The sequence below is a fragment of the Atta colombica genome, unplaced genomic scaffold (assembly GCF_001594045.1).
Source record: "Atta colombica isolate Treedump-2 unplaced genomic scaffold, Acol1.0 scaffold204, whole genome shotgun sequence".
Lineage (NCBI taxonomy): Eukaryota > Metazoa > Arthropoda > Insecta > Hymenoptera > Formicidae > Atta > Atta colombica.
The window spans coordinates 546755-559356 of NW_017259299.1; the positions used below are offsets into that span (position 1 = coordinate 546755).

General features: G+C 41.6%; 1 protein-coding gene and 1 pseudogene across 1 annotated transcript in view; one reads left to right on the forward strand and one right to left on the reverse strand.

Annotated features, from left to right (window-relative positions):
* The window catches only part of LOC108687289 (homeobox protein homothorax), a 382549-nt gene that overhangs the window by 329678 nt on the left and 40269 nt on the right, over positions 1-12602 (reverse strand). The window contains exons 7-8 of the mRNA XM_018192982.1: positions 9928-9978; positions 3253-3444 (exon numbers count right to left, since the gene is read on the reverse strand). Coding sequence (XP_018048471.1) covers positions 3253-3444; positions 9928-9978 — 243 coding nt within the window. The remainder of the gene's footprint in view (positions 1-3252; positions 3445-9927; positions 9979-12602) is intronic.
* On the forward strand, positions 3738-11831 carry LOC108687287 (annotated as a pseudogene).

The window sequence follows — 12602 nt, forward strand, 5'->3', positions numbered from 1 at the left end:
ACTTGTACCTCACACAACTCCCTAGTTACGAGTACCGAGACCTAGTGATAACCGATTAACTTGATTACGCACGATCTTAATTGCTTCTTTATTCTCGGATTCGTCACATTTCTCGATTTCACATTATGCATATAACTTCTCTTATATTACTTTCGCTCAACTCGATCCCGATCGCACACCTGCGCAAGTTCACTTAAGAAATTTTGCAATTCGTCTACTACATCAGTTGCACGACAAACTCTTCACAGTCTCATTATCTTAAACACATTATGTTGTCAATTCTCGGTAACCTCAAATTAAAAATTCGCAATAAATTAACTGTTATACTCTATACGTTTTCGCTAAACACGATCCACACACGCTATAATAACTCGCTGCCTCGCGTTCTCATTCGCTCTCCGCCTTACACACGATCCCTAAGTTATTCCGATCGTTCAGTTTAAAAATAGACATAAAATTCATCTTATTCTTTTTGTGACGCATTCTATGAGACTTAATCCTATTACGTATATCCAAATCACGATTAATACCAACGAATCTAATCGATATCGGTTTTCCGAGCTAACTCGTCCTCGTTACTATGATTTCGATCGAGGAAGATGGACGCCACGATGCAATGAAGAAAGATACGCGCGTATACGCCCACGAGAAGCTACCTAAAGAAAGTAGACGCCGCGTAGACGATATAATGTCTGTCGTAAACACGCCTACCGCGTGCGATAGTATCGATCATCATCCAACGCGCGCTGCATCGAAGCTGTTAGCTACTGAGGCGCGTGTGCTCTCGTCCCTACGTAGCGTCCCGCATATAAATCGCGATCAGTAACGGTGTTAAAAAAAAAAATTAAAAAAATAAGAAAATAAAAAAGAAGAAAAAGTGAAACACCGACATACGAATTATTCGTGCCTTGTTCACCCTTCCTATAATTACGATTCAGTTATAATCGACTGTCTCTTTCTCCATTACATCTGATACGGTTTCATTGACACGTGACGTCAAAGTAATACTCGCGTATATTGTTGTATTCTTACCTCCCTCCCCCCCCCCCCTCTCTCTCTCCCCCCCTCTCTTGTGCTCGATTGCCTTATTCGAACTGAACCGCTTACGAACCGTGAAACCGCTCTACCTCGATTTTCTCGCGCCTCTCTAGCCACCCTATCTCTAGCTACTCAGCGACCTACTTCGTTGACGACGTTTCTCGCACGAGACCGCGAACGCGCCCTCCTCCTCTTCCTCCTCCAATGCTTGCTCTTTTATACAAATATCTCGCATGTCTGTCCCGTCCATCGTGCCATGTCGCGAGAAACCTTCAAGGAGAGACAGGAGAGAAGGCTATGAGAGAGTGAGAGAAAAAAAGAAGTGCGAGATGAAACGAACGTTTCATTCTCGAAGAAGTTTACGCGCGCGAACCGCATATTTCGTTACTTCTGATAACTACTGGATAGCAGATAAATAGAACAGACAATGTCCCGGCCACACGAAGAGCAAAATACAGAATTGGTTGCATAAGGCTGCGAACAAGCCACAAGCTCATTCGGCACTCTCACACCGATAATAGCCCATTACGACTGGTTTCCTAGGCAAGGTTTCGGGCGAGAATATTTCTGAATATGTTTTAAAAGCAAATCGAATGAGATCCGATGTCAACGGACGACCTACCGCTACTTCCCTTTTCCCATGAAACAAATTTAGAAACATTCTTCTACCACGCTACGAAACGAAACATTATGTAATCGAATTCGTGTCGAATCTATGAAACAGTTGTATAAAAACCTAAAAAAACCTAAAATAAATTAATGAAGAGTATTCTTAATCGTCACAAGAAGTATATGAGAATGTTGGAAAAAAAACAGAATGTTTCTGACGAATCGAAAAAGACAATGGATCTCTAACACCCGACTTTATTAAAACCAAAGTCTTCTATCCAATTTCCTTCTTCCTCTCTTTTCAATTTTTTAGGCATAATATTAACAAAAAATCTTATCAAAAAATCTTAATAGTACAAGTAATATTTTATAAGACTAAACATAAAAAATATGACAAATAAATAAATTCTACAGTTTCGAGTAATCAATGCATAAACAACAAAATAATAAAAAGAAGACAGCATTAATGAACTCAAAACAAGCCGAATATCAAGTATAAAAAATTCATTCTCTGTTCGCGGAGCAATCCGAAACACCTATGGAAATGAAATATACTAAAAGATTTCCAACAAGTAGCGCCGATCCAACAATACAAGATCCTTTCTAGCTCGCAAAGGGCCTACGAATTAGCATATCCTACTTCAACGCTCTCTTCCTTCTGGAAAGGTCGAGAACGTTAATAGAACTCTAGAAGCTGCTACCCACGCGTTTTAACATCGATCAGGTGCTAGGTACCGTCTTCCTATAGAGTATACAGACCCGTTTGCCCTGGCATAGACTCGTGTGTTCGACTCCCACGCGTGTATGATCTCGCCGCGAAGGCAAATCAGAGAATGTCTCCGACCCAACTTACTGTTAGTTGCGATTCAACTATCACGACATACTGGTCACTTTTGATTTTATCAAAGAGAGATCAATCATTTCTTAAAGGACGGACGGAATCGATCGTGAGCACGACCGATCCTGAAGAAACGGTGCTATACTTACGTATAATCATCCTAGTCACATCTATCCGATCGAACGTTCGACGTTAGATGAACCAGATAAAGAAGACGAAGTAGCAAAAAACGATAGCAAAAAGAAGAGATAGAATTACGGAGAAGAATAATGTCGCAGAAGGAATAAGAGAGAAGTAGAAGAAGAAGAAGGAGAAGAAGAAGAGATCTCGCGAAATCGGCACGAAAGTCGCGTGGTCTATTACGAGCACGGATAAACGGCCGAGCTAATGCTGTGGTAGGCGGCGAGGGCGGCGTGCGCGTGCGCTGGGGGCGCGGATGCGGCTGCGTGCGGCGAGGTGGCCATCGCGGCTGCCATCATCATCTGTTGGTGCGAACGCTTTAGGGAGTTGGGAGTTGTGGCGGCGCTACTTGGGGTAATAGCAGTAGTAGTGGTGGTGTTCGACTGCGGCGTAGGGTGGTGGTTTTGGCTTTGGTTTTGGTTGCTCAGTTGCAAGGGGGTGGTAGTGGCGGTACTGCCGATTCCGGCGTGATTACTATTATTATTGTTATTATTCTGGTGATGGTGATGGTGGTGATGGTGATGGTGATGGTGGGGGGTGAGCGCGTCGTGCGGATAATAAGTCGTTGACGATGGTGAGGTACTCACGACGTCCGGCGTGCTGGCCCCATCCGTGTGGCTGGTGCTGTCAGCGGTGCTTCTGGGTCCGCTGCCGTCCAGACCGTTACCCAGCTCGGGTGGCTTCGAGCTCTCTCGGTCGTCGATCACGAGGTCGATCGGCATCTTGCCCTTCAGGCAGCTGATGTACCGGTGGCAGAAGTTGTCGCACAGCTCGTGCACCTGGAATGTGAAAAAAAAAGAAAGAACATTCGTTAGTCATGAAGAAGACTCAAGAACCAATTAGATCGATTCTCCATTGGCGAACCAAGATATACCGTTTTCCAAAAGATACTTTCCAACAGGAAAGTAAGCGGCTGATTAACCGTACCGCCGGAAATGATTAATAGATAGGTTCCATCGAATGGATCCAACTGATGCAGAGTCTTACTGTGGTGTGAGACGCAAGGAGAGAAAGAGAGAAAAAGAAATAAAAAGTAAAAGGGAGATGCGGCGCGGCGTATCGATACACGAAGATGGAGGAGAAGGATTGTGCGCGCATCTCGAGGCCGTGGAAGCGGCCTCTGATAGCTGAAAAGAAACCGATGCAACGAATGTATAGAAGGAGCGCAAGAGAAAGAGAGACAGAGAGGAGATCTGACCGGTGTCCAGTCGACCAGAATGTTATGTATGCAAATGAAGCCTGACAGGCCTATAGGATAGCCGATCCTCCTCCGTTCCCCTTTCGACTCATCCTCCAGCCCTCCCCCTCCCCCCCCCTCCCCCCTCGTCTCTTTCTCTATCCTTTTGCCTGATTCGCCTCCTTGATTTCGTTTAGAATAAACGTATTATATAAGCAAAAGCAAATAAAATTCGTTATCTTGTTATATGTAAATCGTCGGCGAGTAGAGATATTATGAAGCTGCGGCTCTCGCAAACGTACACCCTCTCTCTTCCATCGTTTTTCGTTCCCGGGGCTATCTTGCACGCATTACCTTACCCATCTCTATTGGCCTAGAGCTCACTTATAATACTCTTATTAAGCATTTATATATAATAGAGAAGACGGCCATCTTTGCCGTAGGCGGCACCGTCCAATGGTAGCGTGCATCAAGAACGTAGGACAATGCACATATCACCCGTTAAGCGCATGCGAAAAGACTTACAATTGGGTTTTCCTCTGCTGATCGACCAAGAAACTAAACAACGAGAAATTCGTTCTTGATCGCTCGAAGCGAGAAAGGTAAATCAACGTACACCGTCTACACAGAGATAAACGAAGATATACAGAAACTTACTTGATGCTCGTGATAATCGTGATATTGCAAAGAAATCACCAGTCTAATCAAACATTTTGCATATCGGATAAGATTGCGAGATTATCAAATCGTTTTCATTTAGCTTGCAAAAGGTGACTCAATGACGATGTTATTAGGAGCGATCAATAAGATCGTTATGCGATCGTGTGCATTATGCGAAGTCACTACAAAACGACGATGTATTTCGCATCGATCGGCGAACATTCGTCACGCTCGTTTACCTGTCTTCAAAACTAAGAGGCCTCTCATCCAGACCGATAATGCGACAACCTCCGGTCCATTGACTGCGCTTCTTCCATTGCGGCACCAACTTTTTTCCTGCGCTATTTGCCTCGACGTATCACCGCGATGCAGTAACACAATGCCTTCCTCGGGATGACTAAACTCTCTCTCTTTAACAGGAATCTAAGGGCGGATAGAAAGAGACGAAGGACTTCGAAGGACAGCGACTATAATGCTAAACTGGTTAGAATTTGATCCACTGGGAGTCGAGTCGAACCGAGCGACAATGCCCAGTGGAAAAAAAATTAAAGAAAAAGTTTCCTTTTTTTTACTGTCTAACGCATCGAATCAATCCTTTGCGCTTTGATTTCGACAACAATTCTTTTAGAATTTTAGAAATACATTTCAATTTTGTCACAAATTGCGTAAATGATCAACTTTAAGAAAATAAAGAATAATATTTTGTAGGAAAGATGAAATAAAATCAAAATATTTGTGAAAAGATATTAATTTATCAGATTAATTCTAATAAGTAAAACTTAATTACATCTCGAAAGAGGAATGTCCTGGATATGGTAGGAGCTCAATAACTGGTGGAAATTTCAACTATGACATAAAACATGATACGATCGCCTTGGAACACGCGAATTTTTGCAATCTATCCTACCATTGAATCGCGTCATCCTAAATACCGTGGACGATGATCTCAGAGGGAACTGATACAGGGTATAGGGAGGTCCATATCCCCGGCGATATGACGAGACGCTCGATCGCTTGCATCTCCCTTTTCCCTGAGATCGCTTTTGGCGGTCATCGAAATAGCAAAAGGACAATGTAGTTAGGTCCAATCTTTTCGGAGAGAGAATGCTGTCCGAGAATATCTCGTGTAGTGCACGATACGACAAAGTGGCCCGTTATCTGGCGAACGAAGGCGATCGAAACAAATTTCGGGCTGCAAACCCTCTCTACGTCCGTAATTGGATGCCATACGAAAATAGTCCTCGAGATCTGAATATGCTGCTTAAAGTTTTAGCACAAGTTAAATTACGATTCAATTTCGAATCGAGGGTTAGTATCGATCGGATTAAACTTTTAGTAAGGACGCTGCGATTAAAGATTTAAACAGCTGCGATAATACTATTTCCATCGATGTTCTCGAGCGAAAACGGAAATGATAACTACTCGAAATCGATGAGTAATTTCATCTTCCGGTTGCTTCTTGAGTTATTAATCGCGTGAATAAAACAGTCATCGTCATCGCGTTTACGCGATTATTTGAAAAAAGTTAAATAAGTAATAGAATATTAATAAAAAATTTTTAAATAAAAGAACAAAATAATGATGTAAAAATATCACAAAAGATTCAATTGACTAATTCAAAAATTATTTTCATAGAGCTATTTCCTAATAATTTCATGGCAATAATGGTTTTTGCAAAGACATCTCTTTAATCGAATTGCCTTATTGAATATTAGTCGATTGCTTTCGACAATATTTTCTCATGGCAAGCGCGCACGAGATTTTGAATTAAAATTCAGAATCTCCATCGAAATATTATTACAAGAATCCTAATTTTGATTTTATTCAAAATTTTAACAATATGAAGAATGTAACACATATAGCGTAACACATATAACTATAATAATATATGTAGTTACTTTAAAATAATAATAAACTACGCACACACACACACACACACACGGAAGTACACAGATAGAAATTAAAAATTTATTATCTATTACATCGCGTTATTCCATGTGTCTACACATCGTTTCAAAGATGAAGAGAGACTAATTATTCCGAAACCAGTTTTCCATTGAAAGAGAACATTTAAACGATTCTCCCTTTTTCTCGATCACTCTGTTGTCATGGAAGGAAAGAGAGTACTTGGAGCGCTGTGACATTATATACGAACTCAAAGACCTTGGTACGGACATCGGTCGTCTTTCATTCGGTCTCGAAATTGCTCGAAAATTTACGTAAACGAAGGAAAGAACGGGTAAACGTCTCCCTATCTTACATCCGCCTCTTCCTTCCTACCTTACCTCTTCACGAACTCTCAGAAAGGCAAACGCCGAAGAATGGAACGGATCCAAGGTACATACGAACGAGAGAGTAGAAAAGAAGGAACACGGGGAACCCCATTTACGGCACAATGGGCTCCTTTGAAGCCGAAGGTAATGAAGGTTTCGGGGTGTCTGTCTCGGTCTCCCTCTCTCGTGGCCTGATTCGCAACCTGACCACCCTTACGGCACGCACAGGATATCTATATACCGGGTGTGCATGTCGAACGATCGGGGTCATCGCTTCCTTTCCTTTCCACTGCGATGTCGATAATGATGAGAAACTCAAAAATTTTTTTCCAACTATCAGATAATCCACGTAGCCTTTCTAAAAATCTCAGCGAACTCTACATATAAACTTGTGATATGTATGTTATCTTTTGAATAAATTTATAAGAAACGTCTACATATAAAAATCTCGTTATGAGGCAGTTAAGATTTAATTTCCATAGCGTCTCGTCAAGATTCCGTGGTAAGAAATATCTAAAAGTTCCTATGGCACGTACGTATGCGTGTAGAAGCACAAGGATATTCCAGCAGGAGAGAGCGACGTGCGCTAGCATAGGTTTAGAACCAGTTCCGTACGCGGCACGTCCATGAGCTGGAGGAGGTCGCGTGTTGTACCCGTACGAATCCCGTTGGTATGCACTGTGTACGCCATAATATCCCATAAGAAATTTACCGCTCTCTAACCGGTGTACGGGAAGCAGTTGTCCGGAGTTCTACGATGGAAGAAGAGAAGAACGCGAGTAGGATGATAGAAAGGGAGAAAAAGAGACGACTGCACCATCAGAAAATGACGAAGAGAGAGAGAGAGAGAGAGAAGGGAAAAGGGCCTGACCGAACCTTCCTTCCGCGCACCGGGCCCGGCAAAACGTAATTATGCTAATACGCGATTGGTTCGAAAATGTTAAATGCACGAGGCAGAGCACCGCGGGCTACCATGAGCCTGCCTCCATTGGTTCCCTCTCTCCCGTTCTCTATGCTGCGCTCTCGCATTCTCTCTCTCTCTCTCTCTCTCTCTCTCTCTCTCTCTTTATCTCATTCTCCGTTCGTCTTTCTCTCCTCCACTTCGAGCACAGATATTTATGGAATCTTCTTCATCGCGCCCGCTGCATTCCGCTCCACTCGTTCGCGTCTCGTCTCGTCTTGTCTAGAAGAGGCCCCGGGGACCAGAAACGTTTCAATCTCCGTTACCATCGATGGCGTGCCAAGCCGCGTTTCGTCTACAGACTTCGGGAGTAGGGATTCGACACACATGAGGAAGCCCATTTTATACACACTGGTAACCGAATATCGAGTATCGAGTACTTTCGCGGAATTGACAATATGTCAATATCATTTCCAGCATTTAAAGAATACACCCGCAGCCACCCATGTTATCTCGCGCGTCTGCTAATTTCTTTAATCGTGTACTTCCATTAACGAGAACAAATTTAGAGGCACAGCTAACGAGTAATAAGTGTTATCGCGATAAACTGAAACGTCGCTGTAATTTCGAGCAAGCTCCAATTAGTAAATTCATTTGCCTTGATGCAGATAAGCAGACACGAAGGCAGAACACCATTCGATGATTTATCCTCTAACTTAATGCCTTTTTTCATCTAATCTGAGAGACGTGCTATGTCGCGTATTTATGCAAAATTGCTACAAAAATTCATATTATATCTGATTCCATTTTACTGATACGTATTCCATTTGCGTCATGACGCCAAAGTGGAACTTGAGCCAAAATTTTCCGTCATGGATAAATATAAATCTTCATGGGACTATGCTGACTTTGGCGCATCGAAGATACTTGAATCCGCCGCGGGTAGTGCGGCATTATAATAATGTGATCGCTATAATCGAAAAAAAATGCTATAAAATTACGCGCGATCGAACCTGACGAGTGAGAGGGCCGATCGACAGCGAAGCATCACGAAGAGGTCTCGAGAGTGCACGGCGGCCAATGGCTGCCGCCACGTCAGCTGCCATTTCGATGAAAATGCTATGGATGTCCGCTATTTTGTATGATAAAATATCGCCACAAAAACGTCTAAGTAAACCAAACCAGCTTTCGTATCCTGCGAACATATTTGTCCGAAAAGAGAGCGAGAACCTATCGAAAAATCAATGCGCGTTGCATCGGGAGAGCTCTATTAGCCTACCTTTCTCGCCAACATTGCAATGCAAAGAAAAAGGAAATGCGCAGAATCTTGTAAAACACAGTAACCATTGCAGTCAAGAGTTCTTTCGTTCGCATCGCTGATGAAAAGTCTATGGTCTTGGAATTTTCCTCAACAGATGTCTCACTTTCACCGTTTATATGGCCGTTTATATGTAATTCCACGCTGTCCTGACTGACCAGCTGATAAAGAAAAAAATTGGCGCATATTGTCATTTCGTTTCGTCAATCGGAAAGAAGACAAGGTGTTGCGACAAATAAAAAAAGGAATGAAAAAAATAAAAAATGGACAACTACCGTTCCAAAGCAAACAACTGCAAAGTTGATAAAGCGTCTGATGCCATCCAACCATTGGACAACAAAATGACTCCACTTATGTGTAGAGTCGGTTCGCGTCGTAGTCTCGACGAATACGCCGTAGATGTCAAGCTTTCACCGCAATTACGGAAAATTGCCCCCGCAATCATAACAGTCGTTTTTCAGATGTTAAAGGCAACTTATTGGCAGGCGGGCGCGGTAATCTCTCACAATAAGACCGATCGCGAGAATTTCCAATCGACCACTACATTATAGTTTTAAGTAGAAAATTGCTTTTTGTATCAGCAACACACACATGATTTTTACGCAAAGTTTTTAAACAGAAGAAATTATAATTATAATTACAGAGAAGACTATATATAAACTAATAATATTTCTAAAATTACACACACACATTCAATTAAAAATAATAATAATTATAATTTTGAATAAATAACATTTTCTAAGATGTTAAAATAAAATATATTAGTTATAAAGAAAAAACAATTTTAAACAAAAATTTATCCGTTAATCAACAAAAAAATATAGATACGATATTAGATAATGAAGGAATAGTTGATTATAGTAACGAATCGCACCACAGTTGGATTGATAATAACATTATGAGCCTTATAATGCAGACGTGAAGGATACTCACCTTTTCGAGCTCGAGGAGGTGAAACCGGAGGACTTGAATCGCCTGAACCATCTGAAATGAGAAAAAAAGAATTGAATAAAATACATTCGCCGAACGCAAAGGCAGAAAAAAGATATTGGATGGTAAGAGGATGGTTCGAAGAGGAAAAGAAATGACGAAGGAAAGGCTGCAAGGATCGAGGAAGACGATAGGGTAGAAGGAACTTGAAGCAGACATGATTTAACCACACGCTGCTGCATCGTCAACGGTAACTCGGCAACAGATCGACGGTCACAGTTCTCCAGCGCGGATTCAACCTTTATTTTTTATTTGCACGCTCGTGTTTTCATTTATCTCTTCCGTCGTGATATCATCGTTGCGGTGAGACAGCGATAGTTGCGGTGGCGCGACGGTTATTAACGGGAATTCATTATTATTGCATCTGCATTTCGCTAATTGCATATTTGAACCCAGTCGTACAGAATTCGCGCAACATACATGGTTTTCGATATCACGGATAAATGATCATAGAAATATAAGAAGACGGCAAAATGTTCATTAATCGCCGATTAGTAATTTCTATTCTTCCAAATTTTCAAAAGAGAAAAAAAAATAATAAAAAACTTATTACCGAAAAAAATCGTGATGTTTCCAATGCACGGTGCGTGCAATGCATATGTCTATCGCAACGTTTAGAAGAAAAATACCAGAATATAAAGTTCGATAAGCGAGTCGGTGTGACATCGAAAGGTAATAATTGTTTTCTTTCCTTTTTTTTTCCTTTCTTTTTTAGATGTATTCGCGGTATCGAAAGTGTGTCCTCGGAAGGATCATCGGTATAATTTTCCGATACGCCATTAACGTTTAAGGCCACCCCGAGATTCTCCTGTGCAATCTCTATGTGAAGAGGAGACCGTACATTGCGGCAACGTCGTTTTCTTTCGGAGACAGCAGAAGCGGCGATTCAATTAGGCAAAGCGGCAATCTTAATTGTTAATTAACATTATATTTATGCAATTATGGTCCATTATGATTCTACAGGGCCGATAACGAAGCGGTCGCGATGAGTGCTTCTGAGATAGTGAACTCATCCGAGGCCTACCAACTACCTCTTACCTCCTCATCATCCTTTCGCCATGGAAGGATACGCTCTAAGCGAGGCAGGTATAACGCCGAGTCTGTAACTACCATGAATGGCAAGCGGACGAGATATCACCTCGCCAAAATGCATTTCGAAGCTTGGGATAAATGGTAAAAAAACATTTCGCGTGTAATAAAACGGATATGATTATGAGACTTATATATTTACTAAAAATTTATTATTATATACTGTTTCCTTACTAATATATGACTTAGACAAAATAAGAGCAACGAAAAAACAACAAAAAAATATTCGTGCGTCAAAATAAAGCTTATGTGAATATTGCATGCAAAACTTACGAAAGTATTGCAAATAACTCTATTCGGAAATTGATTCGCTTGATATTGAAATTATTATAAGATATATAGCGACAAATTGTGAATTTGCTAATAAAATAAAGAACAATTGTCCATATTGTACACGACCGTGAGCTCAGCGTCAAAGGAATATGTATCAGGTCTTCGACACTTCAGGGCTCCTCCTCGTCGACGAACAGACAGCAAAGAAGAAAGAGGAAAGGGCGAGAGTAGATGAAGAAAAGAAACAAAAACGCAATGAAGCATAGAGAGGGAGAGAGAAAGAGAGGAACAAGCGGGAAAGAAAAAGCGAAGATGGTATCGGTCCAGTAACGAACACACAACACAGAACACCCGGGTGCTCCTTCGCGAGATGGTGCGAGGAAACGATTCGCCACGATGTGTTTCTCGTCTCTCCTTCTCGCCTTCGACGTTATATACAATGTGTTCTCTATATCCGATGGTTTTGTTGCTTCCCCGACCAATAACGACGTAGTTACCACGACGTAGCACGAGCCCTCTCGTGCATATGTTACTCTATATATCGTGTGAGAACAACACCACGAATATCCTTCATACTGACATAAGACTTTGCACAAATTATAAGAAATATTAAAATAAAAAAGTTTATTAAAATAAAAAAGTATGAGCTAAATATAAAGTTCAAAGTATACTTTATCATATTTTATTGATCATAACGAATTATTTTGGTTACGACTCTATGTTTCCTTGTAACAGTTAAGCAAGAAAATTTTTAATTTCATCGAGATATAAATAATGTATTCACTGTCTTTTCAGTGTGTAGATCTTTCACAACAGTACGGTTGTCTGCAGTATCTCTAACTATCACGAATGAAGCTCTTCGTGATGTCTAGTCCAGGCCACGTCACTCACTCTCTCTTATATTCACTCCCGTCACTCACTCTCTCTTATATTCTCTTCGTCGGTTCTCTTGCTCCGCTTGCGATCTTTCGGCTCGGGAGGTTTTGCCACGATCGCTCATCACGTGTTATTAATTAGGCTTGCCGAGCAGCCAAGTATCTCCCAGGCAGGGGAGGCCGAGTTGGAGAAGGAAGAAGCGGAGGAAGAAGAAAAACTGAGAAACACACGAAGAAACAAGGAGATGGTGTTATTTATAAGCCGACAGGGACGACGCAGTCGGAAGCAACGCCCGATGATGAAGGGAGCCCCTACTTTGAATTTCTCTCTCTCTCTCTCTCTCTCTCTCTCTCTCTCTCTCTCTCTCTCTCTCTCTCTCT